The following is a 17,529-nucleotide window of genomic DNA, read 5'->3' as shown; positions in this document are numbered from 1 at the left end:
CCAGGTGCTAAAGCACGGCCCTCTGGCGGTCAGGAGGAATGAAATAGACTCACCATTTAACAAATAACAGCATCAACAACATACACTAACATGGTTTAGTGCTAAAATCATTTAAACAAAAAAATAAAAAATCAAGAAAGATCAAAAAACATTCAATTTAGTATTATATAGCTATAATAAATAGAGAGCGAGAGACTGATATGTGGCACATGTGAGGTACAGAGGCACATAGCGGCTTCTTCATAGCGGATACGTGATTAAAACATGGATCATTCTTCGAATAATCGCTGACACACCCATGCGTGCCTCATTATTCATGGTTTATTATTTGGTGGGACCGAGACTTTATGCTCAGCAGAAAACAGAGGGAAGAACTTTTCTTACAATCTGTCATTGCTTAACTCCAGAGGAGCACTTCCTTTTCTGTTGCATATTATTTTTGCCACACACACGGCTATCTATAAATTTATTTATAATTTTATTTTTCTTGAGTAATTAAAAAAATAAATAAAAATCCTCCAGATTTATCAATAATTATAAGCTTTTGTGGGCAGCACGGTGCCTTAGTGATTAGCACTGCTGCCTCACAGCGAGAAGGTCATGGGTTCGATTCCCACCTGTGGCCTTTCTGTGTGGAGTTTGCATGTTCTCCCTGTGTTTGCGTGGGTGCTCTCCGGGTGCTCCGCCTTCCTCCCACATCCAAAGACACGTGGGTTATGTGGACTGGAAACTTAAATTGTCCCTAAGTGCAGGTGTGAATGTGTGTCTGTCTATATGTGGCCCTGTGACAGACTGGCGTCCTGTCCAGGGTGTACCGCGCCTCACGCTCTGACTGCTGGGATAGGCTCCAACTCCCTGTGACCTTTAAATGGACTAAGCGGTTGAAGATGAGTGTGTTTATTGTCCATGTCAGTCATATTTCCTGTCTTCATTTGTGTTTTCAGACCTGGCATGTCTCAGAGTGTAAGCTGAAGGAATAACCCAAAGCCCGAGGTCGACGGCGAACCAGGCATTCTTATCGTCGTTAGTGTGGCAATTGAGGGCAGAGCTATCCCGACTCAGGATGTCCTCTAACCGCCCGTAAGGGAGGTTACGACCCTCTGAGGATGTCACCACCACCAGACCATATGCAGCAGGATTCACCCATTCATAGGCTGTCCTGAAGGAAACAGAAAGCAGTCTGGTTAGGATTTGTTTTTAATCTATATCTATCTGAAATGTCAGAAGAACATGAGCGTAAACATGATTCAAAAGTCTGAAAAACCTATTTCTGCAGAAGCCATTGTAGACCTCATCATTTTTTTTTTTGCCATTGAAATAATAAATAAGAAGGGCTATAGCCACTGTCCATACTTGGCGTTGGTTCCGACCCAGTAGATGATCCCATTCTCATCAAAGTTATGCTGGTGTCTGAAAGTGAAGGTTTGACCTTCCCTCAGCTTTCTCACAAACACAAAGGATGAGCGTTCAAAGTCATACCACTGCTTCGCAACCTGGAGATTAAAAAGACATTTTTCATGAGTGTAAAACAGTCGTGATGTTGACTTTTTCCCCCCTTTCTACAAACTCAATTATTTATTTTGAAACCAGTGGTGGAAAGTTACAGATTTACAGTAACATTACTTGCAAAGATTTACTGTCTAAGTACAATTTCTGGCAGTTACTTGATGACAGTATTTCGTCTGTCTGCAATCTTTTCTCTATTCAACAATTTTACTTCTGTGAAATTAAACATTAAAATGTGTCATCTGTCACGGACCATTTTCAGCAAATATTGCTCTAGAGACTCCACAGTTGCCAGCGGTTCCATCTTCAACATGCGGCCCGTGCGGTCAATCAGTGCCGTTTCACCTGGTGCCCTCTCCAGGCGGAACCGCAACCTCCTGGTCAAAATCTGACACACCAACAAACACAAAAAAACAGCTTCAGACATTTTCTGGTTCACTGGCAGCCTAAAACTTAAAGAAACTCACCTGCAAGTTGTAAGAGGATCCTGGAGTGTCATAGAGGTGTAGAGGTAGACGCTCGATTGACTCCAGAACCGCGATCAGTTTACGGATTAAGGCAACAGCAGGTCGGCTGCAAACAGGTGCAGCGAGGATTAACGCAAGAGTTTATCAACTGACAGACAACATATAGAACTTTCTGTCATATACATATAAAAATTTCAAAAACCTTAATTCCCCCCCCCCAATCACTTTCAAATGCGAAAGTCATGGACATTTTTTTTCTTAAACTAGTTTTAAATCAGAAACGATAAGAGAATCTTCCATGTTGTTACCTTTCATCATCTTCATTCTCGCTAAAAGCTGCCTTAAATACATTGATCCTCTCCATTAAAGGTTTACAATCATGTTTCAGGTCCGGTTCCACATTCTGCACAAAACAAATACAACAATAAAAAACAACAACAACAAAAAAATACCTCATGTTGTTCATTTTCAGCATAGCATTTACTGAAACTTAATCCAAAACACATCTCCACATTCAGACAGAAAGACTTCATACAAAAATGATAACATAAAATGACAAACATTTGTATACAGACAAATATTTCACTGAGAGGAAGAGAGAATTTAACTGAAGTGAACTAACTGACAACAAACCTTCTTACTGAAGCGTACTGTGTCCTGAGCAAACAACAAACAAGAGGAACACTCACATTGTTGAGGACGGTGAAAAGAGCCTGGACCAGACCACTGCTGCACATCTCGTATGGAGAAATAGTGTTTTCATCCTTCAGGACTACAATCAGGTTCTCCAGAGCGGTTTTCATCAGGTCCCTCCAGGTGTTCTCGCCTTCAAAGCACTGTCAAAGCAATCACACGTCTTAACACCAACCGTAACACCACTGTATGTTGCATTTGTAGTTAGCCTGGTGTGTGACCTGTCTGTTGGTGTGCAGCTCCCAGGCTGATTCCAGCTGGGTGGAGATGTTCCTCAAGGTGACCACCACTCCTCGGGGCATGCTCTCCACTGCTTTGAAATGGTCATCATACAGCTCTCTCGCCATACTCTTCACCTTCTGCTTTGTCTTTTCCAGCTTGGACTTCAGCTTCCTGCCTCGTTTCCCCGTCCAGCCTGTCACAAACTCCGAGCCTGCAGACACACAACAGCAGCACCAAATGTATAACCTTCCAGTCCACTCTTCTGAAATCACACACACACACACACACACACACACACCAGCTTAGCATGAGAAACTTTAGGAGTATGCTTTCCTCCTAAAGCGAAGGTCCTCTGTTCACAGCCACCCGTGCTCTGTTCTCCTTGTACATCTGAAGTCTCATATGTAACCATGTTTCATTCTAACAACCAGAGGAACCGAGAGAGCAGCTGGAAACAAAGGCGACTCACCCAGCGAGGTCTCGGCAGTGAACGAGTGCTTGGTTCCTCGATTGGACTCAAAGACGAAGCCCAGCAGGTCCTCCTTCAAGATGGTGGCCTGCTGGCCATCAGAATTGTGGATAGCAATCTCTCCCTCCTTCAGACATGTCAGAGACCAGTTCCCCACAGTCAGCTTGGTTGGACCAGTGCTGGAAAGGATGGGCTGGCTGGACGTCACTGGTTTGACCTGACTCCTTGCCCTCTGCAGCTTCTCCAGGAACTCACTGCGAGACTCTGCAGGAACAGAGGCGGAAGAAACCCAATGAAGAGAAGGAGCGTAAGCAATAAGAAAGACGACAAAAGTTACATGAAACAAGAGTCAGAGTGGGAGAAAAGTGGGCAACCAGGAAGAAGAAAGGAGGAGATTGAAATGTGCAACAGAGAGACATTGTTGAGGCAAGCAAAGCTGATCAGTGTGGAGGTACCAGAGCTGTCGGAGCCACCCTCTGGACTGCCACTAGAGTACATGGTGGCCAGCTTCCCATCCAGGATGAACCTGAACCAGCCATTGGATCCATTGGACAGCTCCAGTGCTGCAGCATCTGACCAGATGTACAGACAGTCTCGCCCCCTGATGATGGACCAGTCCCTCCAATGGTATGGCTTGCCCTGCTGGATTTCCCGAGCATCCTCCTGCACCTCCTCCTCCTGTCGTAATAAGAAAGATCAAGAAACCAGGATGATACAGGATGCACAAGGACTGCACAGGAGAGAAAAAAAAAACTGTCTAAATTTCCCTGTGGAAAACACAGCTGGATGACATAATCCTGTGCTGTCAGTACTTCTGTGGTCCCTCTCACTTGTCCCAAGGCAAAAAAAAAAAAAAAAGGCCTGAAGCACAATGTGTCCATTGCATGTGCATCATTTGTTGATTTTTGTTTAGGCGTCTTTGTTAACAGATTAGACCTTGCAAACCATTTGTGTGAGTCTTAAGCCCCTTTCACTTTCACCTGGCTTGCATACAGTTGCGTTGTGATGAGTATGGAGTACGCTGGAAAATTGTGCAGTTTTTGGCGTAGTCTGTGTGTTTGCATTCCTAGTCTTGCTGTCAGTTGCTTACTGGCACGTATGTAGCCCTCATGCTATTTTTCTGTCCACTCCTTTACTTTTTTCTTTTGACAATGGAAATGCACTCCGTTCTGAAAATGTTACATGAACGGCACTCACATTGCACACGGGGGGAGAGGACGTGTGCCTGGAGCGCACCCGGCAACCGCGCGCGTGTTCGTGCATGAGAAATGGACAATGGACATTTCCTGTCGCTGGAGATTTGTCCGTGAGCAGGAGTTAATGGACTTTACTTAACGTGCTGCAATCGTAAAAGAAGTGGAGATGGTGAAATAAAACCAAAGTTGCATCTGGCTGTTGCACGCGTGATTCGCCGTGAGAAGTGAAGGATGGACATGGAAATGTCTTCCCGTTGGAGATCTGGACATGACTTGGCTCGCCTCTTCATTTTCCGCGGTTTTGAAGCTTCACTGCCAGCAAAGTCCAGCGGGATGAATAAAATCTATCAATCCAGGTATGTACTGATAAAAGATTTTTCGCCCTGGCATGTAGAATTGCGGAGGCTTGGTGTACAGTAGCGTAGTGTAGATTTACAACAGTTGTGGAGTGTTGTGTAGACAAACTGCACACTTTCTGCGTCCAGTGCTCTACTCAAAAAAAAAAAAAAAAAAAATTAAACGGGTTTAATTTCTTGCGTTCACCTCGCATAGCCCTCAGCATACTGCTGTGTAAAATTTGGCATAGAGCTGCATAACTCAGCATAGACTGTACACCGCAATATGCAATTCTACATTGGCCCCAGTGTGAAAGGGGCTTTACTTCACAGCTGTTATGCCCCTCTAAAGAAGAGACCCGGTGTCTCAGACCGAACGCCCCCCCCCCCCCACCCCACCCCAAAATTGGTCTGCCCGTCTTCACTGTGCATGCGTCATTTCGGACCACAGCAGCGCGTCTGAGATGGAGTCTCTTCACCCAAAGCAATCAAACAGATTAATGGGACTATTAACCATCAGATGATAAAGTAAAACCTCTTAAAATTATTCTAAATTCAGTTTTAAGCAGAAACTCTGACGCTTTGAAATGACCGACGTGCAGTGAATGCATCAGCTAGCAGCTTGTGTTGCTGCGGTGCGCTGATCGCTTCACCCATCTTTTATGATGAAATAATGCTGAATTTATGTAGAAATGATTGTTGTACAAAAGCTTCAGATATCTGTCGCTGAGATAGATGATGACTGGAGGCAGTCTGAAGTAGAAACAAGGTGTTAATCTGTGAAATGCGGCTAATTATGCATATGCAGTGAAGCCAGTGCGGACCGATTTTTAGGGGGGCGACCGTTCGGTTGGCGACATCGGCTCCTATTTTTGTGGTCAGTGCATTTGTTTCCAAAACAGAAGACTGAAGAGAACTTGAACATCTAATGATTCCATGATTGATCTAACATAATCTGGTATTCAAATGTGATTAAAAATTAAACAGAATCACATTTATTATAGACTGTAATAGGCTCTTTGCTGTTTAAGCTAGGGGAGGTGATGGTCTAGTGGTTAAGGTGTTGGGCTTGAGTCCAGAAGATCATGGGTTCAAATCCCCGCCTCACTGGAAGGGCCCTTGGGCAAGGCCTTTAATCCCCTATTGCTCCTGGTGTGTAGTGAGCGCCTTGTATGGCAGCACCCTGACATCGGGGGTGAATGTGAGGCATAATTGTAAAGCGCTTTGAGCGTCTGATGCAGATGGAAAAGCGCTTTATAAATGCAGTCCATTTACCATTTGAGCTGTAACCTGGTAACATGCACCAAAACAAAAACCAGGATGATCCTCAACTGTCAGGCACATGTAACTCATCTGAAGTGCAGGCTGCAGATGCTGCTCGGTTTCACAAGGGTTTTGGGTAAACAAGACCTTCCATCATGTGCTTGTGAATGAGTTTGTTTGTCTACATGTGGGTCTGTGACACACTGGCACCCTGTCTGGTGCCTTTCACCCAATGACTGCTGGAATCAGCTCCAGCTCCCCCGGAAAGCTTAACAGGAATAAATGGGTATAAAATGAAATAAACACCTATTATAAAAATCAGTGATGGCATTTGCAGCACAAAACATATTCTGAGAGGAGGAGTGTCAGTTTTGTATTTTTATTGCTGGGAAGCAGCATCTGTATTTTTTTTTTATTATGTTGATAGCCGCCAGAATATGACCCCTGCTGAAAGCCATGCTTTCCTTTGATATGTGAGGGAGAAACAAGGCAGAGTGTCATAATAAAACCATTATATTTTCATGATGAAGGTCTGACTGTGCAGGTGTTCCTGCAGCGAGGAAAACGTAAGCCATGACAGCAGCTTTAGGCAAAGCGTTGACTGAACACAGCATGACTGTCTACAGCAGCTCTCAGCATCCTCTGCTTATTTTTCCAGTTGCAAGAAACAAGACAAACAGATGACAGGTGAAAGATTGGGTTTCTGCAGTCCAAAGCTGCTGCAGGGTTATCGACACTGTGGTCATTTTGCATGCATTAAAGGAATAGTTAATTAGTTACTTGCATCAGGAAGTGTATCTGGCATTAACTATGTGTAGGGATGGGTATTGATAAGATTTTATCGATATCGATGCCATTATCGATTCTGCTGATTGATCCGATTCCTTATCAATACCTCTTGTGAATTTTGTACTAAAAGTAGGCTTTGCAGGGTTCTATGTATGTCATTGAGTCTTAAAGTAAATACATATGAAATTGGTCACTGTATCCTTGATCTCTGGACATAAATAAAAATAAAATGGTGTTTTGCTTTGAAGTTATTAATTCTGACTGGATTCTATCGTTCTAACTTCACTCGGCAGAGAGCCACACAGCATTTGGAGCTGTGTGTACAGAACGGAGGACGATTCTCTTTCTTTCTCGCAACAAGACAGGAGTCCCAGTTACTAACTTTAATCCGCACAAAAGTGAATCACGATTTCACATATTCAGGGATGAAAGTGGTGAAAAACAAAAAGAGCTGAAACCCAAAATTACCCCCCCCCAACACCACCTGCATGAAAATGTTTGAATTCTAGAAGCTCTGAAATGCAATCTGGGACTATTACAGACAATAAACTGCAGTGAGTGTAGCATCCATTTAGTGAGGAAAAACAAACTGTCATTAAACTTAAGACAGGGATGAAATGGAGGTTTAAGAGTCACTAGGTGTTCACAGGAAACATTTATTTCTGTATGTATGTATGTATTTATTTTATTTATAAAACAATATTACAATTTGTAATACATTTGACTCTTTTACAACAACAAACGCTTGACAGCTGCAACTGCTTAATGCTAACTTAACATTGAAAATGCCATAGACATGCTAACGTGTTAGCATCGGTCCCGTTTTTAAGTTATAAAATACATCAACTGTTTCAGAAAACCATAACAGGTCGGTTTAACATAAAAAAAGGTAAATAATACTCTCAGCCATATGCTTTTTAGGGTTTTAGCGCGGGAAAGCGAAAGAAATTTTTTTTTATAAATGAAGCAATGATCGAAGCACTGCTTCGATCTGCGAATCACTGCTTCGATTGGTTCAAGGTTCAAAGCAAAGCCCCGCTGCAGGGTCTGTAATCAATGTAGAGAAGTTATAATTTTCCTGACAAACACCCCCAAAAACAACGGCCACTCTGAAGGACTGATAAGAGAATCGTTAAGTAAAAAGGTTATTGATGTCGGTGGATCGAACCATTTCTTAACGATACCTGAAAGGAACCGGTTCTCGATACCCATCCCTAACTATGTGTATGAGCTGTTTAGCTGCAAAATCTGTAACTCACAGTACAACAGGTGAAGTTGCACAGCCCCTCCCTAAAGAAAAATTCTAATTTAATACAAAGTCCTTTAAATGCAAACATGCACACACTGAAAATACCTTCTCAGGCTTTGCTTCATCTTCGTTCTCATCGTCAGAGGCAGGTCCAGCCAAAGTGGACACCTTGTTGATGACTCCCAGTCTAGCCAACTGGTCCAAGAAAACATCTCCACCTTTATCCACAAGATCTCTGATGATCTGCAAGGCCAGGAGGTGACCGTCGTCGTCATCCTAACACAGAGATATATTTATGTATATATTCAGAAGTCATGACACTGGTTTCGTTTGTGTAAAGAAAAAATGATCCATCTCCGAATGGCAGGACACATAAACTAAGAAAATATGACCTTCTTAAAAATGAAAGATTAAGGTTTATATGTGCAGCTACACTAAGGCACGTCATCTTTAGCTGTTCAAACTGGCAGGTTAAATAACACATAGAGGAAGGCTTGGCATAGATGGGAAATAAAATTTGAGTTTTGTTCCTTACAGAGCAGGCGGCTCCGTGTCACAGGAGGTATCGACTGAGGTTTGTCTGCACTGTCCCAGTCAACCCGGCTATAAACCAGTGTTGCAGACCCAACGGCCCCCCTAAAAATCGGTACACTCTGCCTTCACTGCGCATGCGTCATTAGCCGCAGTTCACCGATAATCACGTTGTTTCTGCTTAAAACTGCACTCCAGTCATCATCTATCTCAGCGACAGATATCTGAAGCTTTTGTACAACAATTATTTCCAAATAAATTTGGCATTATTTCATCATAAAAATGGAGGAAGCGATCAGAGCGCCGCCGCTACACAAGCTGCTAGCTAATGCATTCACTGCACGTCGGTCATTTCAAAGCGTCATGGAGTATTGCTATGTTTATGCTTAAAACGGACAGATTTCTACTTAAAACTGACTTTAGAATGATTTAAGAGGTTTTACCTTGTCATCTGATGATTAATAATCCCATTAATCCATTTGATTGCTCTGAGTGAAGAGCCTCTGTCTCAGACATGCTGCTGAGCTCTGAAATGACACATGCGCAGTGAAGGCAGGGCGGACCAATTTTTAGGGGAGGATCGTTCGGTCTGCGACACCGGGACCAACTTTGGAAGGGGAAATACCCTGTGATGTACTGGCCTCCCATACCGGCAGAGTTGTAGACTTTCATCGTCTTCACAGTATATGGGCCCTGTTCTTTTGAAGAGTGATTATAAAAGGCTTGATTAGAATTTTGGGAAATGTTTGCCAATACTGTGAGGTAAACAATTATTCTCTTTCACAGTCCTTTTAATACATGCACTGCAGGAAGCTGACGCTCATACACGTGGCCAGGGCAACTTTGAGTTAACAAAAAGTGAGTGCTTAAACACCGAAGGTGCTGTTCAAACCATAGCAAAAGCCGCACCACAGATTGCTGGGATTTTTGTTCCAGCTTTAGCATTCTACCTCTTATGGCCTACAGTAAGAAATCACATTGTGTAATCATTTTATGCACAATGTTGAGTTTCTTCCTCACTGAATCTTTGTATTTATCAACAGGTGCCTTTCCACCACATGGACTAATGCGGTACTTAAGATCTAATACTGTGCTTGTGCAGCAAAATGCAGATTTGTTTATTGCAAGTGTGATGCGTACCTCGTGGTCCAAGACAGTAGCAGTGATCTCCACCAGCACAGTGGGCAGGTTGTGCCCCGTCTCACTGTCACAGACTTCCTTCAGGAGGACTTCACTACTGTAATGAACCATCTTCCTAATCAGAGCTAGACTGGCTTTCCTGTAGCAACAAAACACAAAGATATTAAATCTAATTCAAAAGGAAATCCAACAGAAGTCTTCAAAGTTTCACACTTTCATGTCTGACATTTTTCAAAGAAAGAAGCAACAGCTTTCAACTTCCTTTTGAAATGATGTGAAGTGTTTTTCTGCTCTTAGCATTTTTTTTTTTAAGTTGAGTCCCTCACTAACACCCAATAAACAGGTCTGATACAGGCACCAGGCCCAAATATGGTACCTAATGGAAGGCAACATGGTATGCTGAAAGGTTTGTGCAAAAACAGGCAGAAGTCTCTTCAGGTAGATGGGAGCCATTTCCGGGTCTCCTCTGGGTTCGCTGCCCTCCTCCTCCTCCTTGTTCACATCCTTCCTTTTCTTGTCATCGCTCTTGTTCACGGGACACATCCAGTCTCCTGAAACACAGGAATTTGTTTTATAGTGCAGCTTTGGCTTTTGTGTGCACATGCAGTAATGGGGCCTTACTCACCGGGGGACTGAAGTATGGCCACCACCTCACTGTGTCCTCTCTCCCTGGCCTTGTCCAGAGGCGTCTTTCCGTCCTCATCCCTCAGGTCAGGGTTTGCTCCATGACGCAGTAAAGTCTGCAAAAATACTTGCATGCTTAGGATACCAGGTACATTCAGCATGACCACTGACTTACTTTGGTTCCTGTTTTTGGACCCCACTTATTGATGGATAAAAAAACAAAACAATGTTTGTCACTGTGGCTATCGTGTAAACAAACCAAAATTTTAACAGACAGCTCAGTGTAAATAAAAGACAGCTGATGTTACCTTGGCTACTTGTGGACGTCCGAAACAGGCAGCATAGTGGAGCGAGGATGACCTCTGACCTCTGTTGACATCTGCACCCCTCTCACAAAGGAACTCCACCTGAAACAAATATGCACATTTGTTTGATTAAGATGAATCATTCAGGTGAATTACACACAAGTCTTCTGATGGCAGAATAAAAATGGTCTCTCCCTCATCCCCGTAGCTCTCTCAGGTTAAGTCCTAGTCTTTGTGCCAAGACTGAGAACTGACTTTTTTTTTTAATAAACACTCCATTCTACTCAGAAGTCAAGTCAATTTTGGAAACACCCAGGCTATAAATTATCTCTTGACTTTAAGGCCCTGTGTGCATAAAGCATTCCCCAACTCCCCCTCCTGGCAGAAAAGCGCTGAAAGAGCTCCCACGGATGCTTCATCCCAGCAGTTTCAGTGGGGGTGGGAAGCCGCCGTTGTGGGATTTGTTTCTATGATGACAACAAACATCTAATGACGAGCTTATATTGCACAATGGTGAAAGGTACTCACCCTCAGCAGGAAAATGGTGTCTATCTAATCTGCTATCACAGATGGGTTTTCTTTTTCTTGTGGATAGATTGAGTGACAAATCAACAAAACTACACCTCTCCTCCCAGTCATTTGAAAAAGCTTTGCAGTGAGGTCATAGTGTCTTCCTGAAAAGTTCAGGAAAAAAAGACACGGGTGCTGCAATGTTTTGTTTTGTTTTTTGCTGGAGGTGGCTGCTTCTGGAAGTATACACGAACACTATGCCTTCATCATCGTTGTCCTGTTATGACAGCTTTTTTTTTTTTTTTAAATCCCACAAACTGAATGTGTCACTCTGCCATTTAACCTAAATAGAATTTGAGAGAAGATGATCACAGACGCAAATATATTATAGATTTGGGATGACTAGAAAATGTGTCCATGTTTCTGCCGAGCTGTAATCCTTAAGTGAAACACTGAGTGTCTGACAACAAACTTACCATTTCTTGTGTGCCAAAAGCCGAAGCCCAGTTGAGCAGCGTTTGTCCAACGTCATCCATGAAGTTCACCTCGAAAGCTGGAACAGAAACAGAGTCTGTGGCCTTCAGTCAGTTTTGGATTATTTTGACTATATATGGTTTAATAAAGATAGCTTCACCAAGGCTGAAAATGGTATATTCACAGGCACGCCTTTCTTGTGGGGGGACGGGCAAATTAAACAGGTGATCCTCCCGAGGGGTACGATCAAAATGTGGGATTCATCACAACCAAGAGATTTCAATGTAGTCTCAAAGAAATGTCCGAAGCAATGAGACATTCCCCAGCCTGATTGGTCAAGTCTCTCAGCTTTAATACAAAATAACAATACAAGTGTCTGAGGCAAGGAAGGACTCATTTAATTAAACTTTTCATGATTACTGGCTCCTTGGATCTTTTCCTTGTGTCTTAAATTAGGGGGATTAAGAGCAGAAAAATATTTAAGAGCTGTGAATGAAATTATAAGTATAGGACTGTTTTATTTGCAGTACTTATTGTTAAATGATAATTTGCTTGTCAAGAACTTGAAAGGGTAACAGCAAATTTTGAGGTTATTATTTACTGGTAAAAATTAACCAAAGGATTCATCATCTAATCACAAATTAATTGAGAGATTAATAAGAAAACCAGTGGATTCATCAGCCAATATAAAAAATAGCTGATCAGAGAGGGGAAAAAAAAAATTCTTTGATTGCAACCTTTCAATAAAGGTGTTCCCATTTTAGCCAGGAATGATTCAGATTCGGCCTGCCACCTGGTGGACAGACTTTATATCCCAGATACATCCAAAGTGAGTGGGTCACAGTTACACATCTGCTAGAAGTGCGAGCATGTGGACTGCTTTTCCTCGCTGTGTTCTTACCTCCAGTGTCAATGGCGTCGATCAGAGCATCCGTGTCTTTGCTGCGGATACAGTCGATGAGCTGCCGGTGTGATCTCTCCCCTGAACTGTCGAGGCGTCTCAGGCCGGGAATCCGACCGGTTGACCCTGCCGTGGATTTGGGAAGCGCCTTACGTCCCTCAAACAGCAGCACAAGCAGCAGGTCTACCAGCCGCATGGTGTCCAGCACACAGCGCTCGTCTCCTCCCAAAGCAGACTCCATAGAGTCCGGCAGGGCCGAACGCAAGAGGTCCTGAAGGAATCCAAGAGAGGATCAGGTGAGGAGAAGAAACCGGCAGAGAAAAATGTTGATTAAAGAGTTGAATATAGCCAAAAACAGAGCTGCTTCTTTGGTGCAACTTACGTGTGTGACAAGTGGTGACCCTCTGCAGAGTGTGGACAGCAGGCTAACGATGGTTGACACCTGGTTACTCAGCTTGGAGTCTGGGGTTGAGGGAGTAGCACCTGTTGAAGTTCGGCCCGGCTTACAAGAAGATGCGAGCCCTGTTGCAGTGCCACCGGCTGCAGCCATACGAGACAGCAGCTCTTCCGTCAGGCCATGCTTGGCTAAAGGGGCAGGATCTACCCCACGACGAGTAAACCGGTCAGCCAATGAGGCAAAGCAACGGAGAGCTCCATCTGATACCTGATGGGGAAAAAAAGTTCACTTGTTAGTATGAGAGAAAAAACATTGAGTGCAGTCAACATTAAACCATTTGATCAAATATCACAACAATTTAATGTTTCCAAACTTCCCGTAATTAAGTTCTTTGAATGACCGTTTAAAAAAAAAAAGAAAAAAAAAAAAAAAAGACATTTCACAGTTTACCTGGTGGTCTTCATGTTTGAGGAGGCTGGACAGGGACTCAACGCAGGTCTCCAGAGATGAGTCCTGTGGTTCCATTTTGCTGCAGAGTCGGGACACGACAGCCATGGCTGAATGCAGTGTGTCTTTATGGACCAGATGACCACTGTCTCTGATGAAAGTCAGTACACAGTTCAGACCGCCAGCCTCAAACACGGCACCAGACTCCCTGGTACAGATCAGCTCCAGCACCTGGACACAGACTTGTTTAGATTGGACTATGTTCTGGTAGTAACGTGTATTCAAGTTCTACATGATTTCTTTTGGCAGAGAATGAACATTTTGGCACATCTGAGCCAGATGACAAACGCTGCTGAACCATTTATCCTAGTATAGGTTGGTCCACAAAAACACCAGTTCTTCCAGTTGGTCTGAAAATCCACTTTAATATCAAGCTAATGTCAATTTCAAGATTAAGCAACTGTTTTCCTTCTCAAAAATACAGCTTTTTTGTGGTCCTACACCTGGCAACATGCTTTGATCTGACTAACTACTCAGATTGCCAAACAGTGATGACAGCCCATGATAACCACGAGAAAGGGGCAGATACAAGCACAAACCTTAACTTTCTGACTGACACCTCCACTGGTCTCAAACTTGCTTTTGTGTTTGTTTTTTTCCCCCAACAGTGGAACACAGAACCCTGCCATGATCTGCACTATTAAAATACTGATATTTTGTTTCACGCTGCATGTTTTTATGTGACATATGTGATAGTTAAGTTCAGTTTATCAAGAAGCAGATTCATGCTCCAAAAAACACTGTGCAAGATTTTCCCACAGGTTTTCACTCAGGTGAAGGATTAAAGCTCCGTATTCCACAATAATCAGTTTGTGCAGAGCACATTTATGTGCAGCTGTAAAACAACTGGATACTACTGTTCTCGTGGAAATACCCCTCAAGACATTTTACAGATGAGAGGGAGTAAATGGTGATTCTATTCGATGGACTAGGGAGGCAGATCTTTCTCCCCCTCGAACTGCTGCCTTATTGTGGTGGGGGAGTTTGCATACCCGGATGATCCTAGGAGCTATGTTGTCGGGGGCTTTGTGCCTCTGGTAGGGTCTCCCATGGCAAACAGGTCCTAGGGGACAGGTCAGACTAAGGGCCGTTCAGAAGCTCCCATGACCAGTATAATATCAAGGACCGAGACGTCGTCCGGTATGGCGGAGCCAGGCCTGGGGTTGGGGCTCACGCGCGAGCACCTGGTGGTCGGGCCTTAGCCCATGGGGCCCGGCAGGGCCCAGCCCAAAAGAGCGACGTGGGCCCCCCCTCCTGCGGGTTCACCTGCCGAGGGGGCCATGGGGTCAGGTGCAGAGAGGACTGGGTGGCAGTCGAGGGCGGGTGGCCCGGCTTGTGCTCACAGCCTCTGGCAGTCGGGACGTGGAATGTCACCTCGCTGGGGGGGGCTAGCCACAGTTTGTCCATCATAAACACCATATTCGAGCACAAGGGTGTCCATGAGTGCACGTGGCACCAGGACACCCTGAGCCGGAGGTCGATGATCGACTTTGTAGTCATATCATCTGACCATCGGCCACATGTCTCGGACACTCGGGTGAAGAGAGGGGCTGAGCTGTCGACCGATCACCACCTGGTGGCGAGATAGATCCACTGGGAGAGGAGGAAGATGGTCAGACCTGGCAGGCCCAAACGTATCGTGGGGGTCTGCTGGGAACGACTGGTGAAACCCTCTGTCAGTGAGGTCTTCAACTCCCACCTCCGGGAGAGTTTCTCCCAGATCCTGGGGGAGGTTGGAGACATGGAGTCCGAGTGGACCATGTTCTCCACCTCCACTGTAGATGCGACCGCTCACAGCTGTGGTCGCAGAGTCTCTGGTGCCTGTCACGGCGGCAATCCCCGAACCCGGTGGTCACATCTTCCGAAGAGGAAGCAAAGACTGGGGACCTAGAGGCAGACTCATCCATTACCCAGGCCGAAGTCACCGAGGTGGTCATAAAGCTCCTCGGGTGGATGAAATCCGTCCGGAGTACCTTAAGTCTTTGGATGTTGTGGGACTGTCTTGGTTGACACGTCTCTGCAACATCGCGTGGCAGTCGGGGACAGTGCCTCTGGATTGGACCAGGGTGGTGGTCCCTCTGTTTAAGAAGGGGGACCGGAGGGTGTTTTCCAGTTACGGGGGGGGGTCACACTCCTCAGCCTCCCCAGTAAGGTCTATTCCAGAGTACTGGAGAGGAGAATTCGACCGATAGTCGAACCTCAGATTCAGGAGGAGCAGTGTGGTTTTCGTGCTGGTCGCAGCACACTGGACCAGCTCTACACCCTCCATCGGGTGCTCGAGAGTTCATGGGAGTTCGCCCAACCAGTCCACATGTGTTTTGTGGATCTGGAGAAGTCGTTCGACCGTGTCCCTCGAGGTGCCCTGTGGGGGGTGCTCCTGGAGTACGGGGTCCTTTGTTAAGGGCTATCCGGTCCCTGTACGGCCGCTCTTGGAGCTTGCTTCGCATTTCCGGTAGTAAATCAAGCCTGTTTCCAGTGCATGTCAGCCTCTGTCAGGGCTGCCCTTTGTCACCGGTTCTGTTCATTACTTTTATGGACAGAATTTCTAGGCACAGTCAGGGTGTAGAGGGAGTCCGGTTTGGGAACCACAGAATCTCGTCTCTGCTGTTTGCGGACGATGTGGTTCTGTTGGCTTTGTCAAATCAGGACCTTCAGCGTGCACTGGAGCGGTTTGCAGCTGAGTGTAAAGTGTCCGGGATGAAAATCAGCACCTCCAAATCCAAGGCCATGGTTCTCAACCGGAAAAAGGTGCTTTGCCCTCTTCAGGTCGGTGGAGAGCCCTTGCCTCAAGTGGAGGAATTTAAGTATCTCAGGGTCTTGTTCACGAGAGAGGGACGGATGGAGCGTGAGATCAACAGACGGATCGGTGCAGCATCTGCAGTGATGCGGTCGCTGTATCGGACCGTCGTGGTGAAGAGAGAGCTGAGCAGGGGGACAAAGCTCCGATTTACCAATTGATCTACATTCCGACTCTCACCTGTGGTCATGAGATTTGGCTCATGACCGAAAGAACAAGATCGCGAGTACAAGCAGCCAAGATGAGTTTCCTCCGCAGGGTGGCTGGGTGCTCCCTTAGAGATAGGGTGAGGAGCTTGGTTACTCGGGAGGAGCTCGGAGTCAAACCGCTGCTCCTCCACAACAAAAAGGAGATGGCTGAGGTGGCTCGGGCATCTTTTTCGGATGCCCCCTGGACGCCTCGCTGGAGAGGTGTTCCGGGCACGTCCCATCGGGAGGAGGCCCCGGGGAAGACCCAGGACACGCTGGAGGGACTACATCTCTCGCAGCCAGCTTGGGAAAGCCACAGGTTTCCCCCGGAGGGGCTGGGGGAGGTGTGTGTGAATCGGGAGGTCTGGCGGCTTTGCTTGAGCTGCTGCCCCCGCGACCCGACCTCAGATGAAGCGGAAGAAAATGGATGGATGGATCTTTCAATTAACAGAGCTGTGTTTGTGCTTCTGTGGACAGCCGCCTCGCATGAAGAGCAATATCTACTATGACACTAGCTCTTAAACTCAGAACAGCTGTAAGTAAAATATTTCTATTAATGCCTTACAAATATCTTGAAACAGAGTGAAATGCTGTCAGGACAGAAAATGAAGTACAGCAACAACATGATCACTTGTGAGCAGCAGCAAACACTTATTTTAATACCAAAAAACAAGCCAAATGTTTCAAACATGATCAAAATTATTTAATGGTTAGGACTGATATGACTGTATGGAGTTTTCCATTCAGGGATTAAATTTCAATGAGCAGATTTGATAATGAAAACAGCCCATATTAAAATCTTAATCAAAATGAAAATTAATGAAGGGAGCGTACGAGGTCTGTTAGAAAAGTATCGGACCTTTTTATTTTTTCCAAAACCATATGGATTTGAATCACGTGTGATTGCATCAGCCAAGCTTGAACCTTCGTGCGCATGCGTGAGTTTTTTTCACGCCTGTCGGTTGC

At 45.1% G+C, this 17,529-nt stretch overlaps 1 protein-coding gene and 1 long non-coding RNA gene across 4 annotated transcripts in view; one reads left to right on the top strand and one right to left on the bottom strand.

Moving 5' to 3' along the window:
- The window catches only part of hectd1 (HECT domain containing 1), a 66,342-nt gene that overhangs the window by 22,270 nt on the left and 26,543 nt on the right, over positions 1-17,529 (bottom strand). For all 3 annotated transcript variants that reach the window (XM_034159784.1, XM_034159785.1, XM_034159786.1), the window contains exons 5-22: positions 13,522-13,749; positions 13,057-13,338; positions 12,675-12,945; positions 11,776-11,852; positions 10,793-10,891; positions 10,486-10,600; positions 10,237-10,411; positions 9,861-9,999; positions 8,295-8,465; positions 3,813-4,035; positions 3,358-3,621; positions 2,888-3,099; positions 2,663-2,809; positions 2,282-2,376; positions 1,974-2,079; positions 1,760-1,894; positions 1,354-1,493; positions 947-1,159 (exon numbers count right to left, since the gene is read on the bottom strand). In XM_034159784.1, coding sequence (XP_034015675.1) covers positions 947-1,159; positions 1,354-1,493; positions 1,760-1,894; positions 1,974-2,079; positions 2,282-2,376; positions 2,663-2,809; positions 2,888-3,099; positions 3,358-3,621; positions 3,813-4,035; positions 8,295-8,465; positions 9,861-9,999; positions 10,237-10,411; positions 10,486-10,600; positions 10,793-10,891; positions 11,776-11,852; positions 12,675-12,945; positions 13,057-13,338; positions 13,522-13,749 — 3,092 coding nt within the window. The remainder of the gene's footprint in view (positions 1-946; positions 1,160-1,353; positions 1,494-1,759; positions 1,895-1,973; positions 2,080-2,281; positions 2,377-2,662; positions 2,810-2,887; positions 3,100-3,357; positions 3,622-3,812; positions 4,036-8,294; positions 8,466-9,860; positions 10,000-10,236; positions 10,412-10,485; positions 10,601-10,792; positions 10,892-11,775; positions 11,853-12,674; positions 12,946-13,056; positions 13,339-13,521; positions 13,750-17,529) is intronic.
- On the top strand, positions 437-14,630 carry LOC117500997. The gene is made up of 3 exons (XR_004557909.1): positions 437-738; positions 13,915-13,922; positions 14,620-14,630. It is a non-coding gene; the product is annotated as an uncharacterized LOC117500997 (long non-coding RNA).

This window comes from Thalassophryne amazonica, chromosome 19 (genome assembly GCF_902500255.1).
Source record: "Thalassophryne amazonica chromosome 19, fThaAma1.1, whole genome shotgun sequence".
In the NCBI taxonomy this organism is placed as follows: domain Eukaryota; kingdom Metazoa; phylum Chordata; class Actinopteri; order Batrachoidiformes; family Batrachoididae; genus Thalassophryne; species Thalassophryne amazonica.
This window is presented reverse-complemented; position numbering and strand designations above follow the sequence as displayed.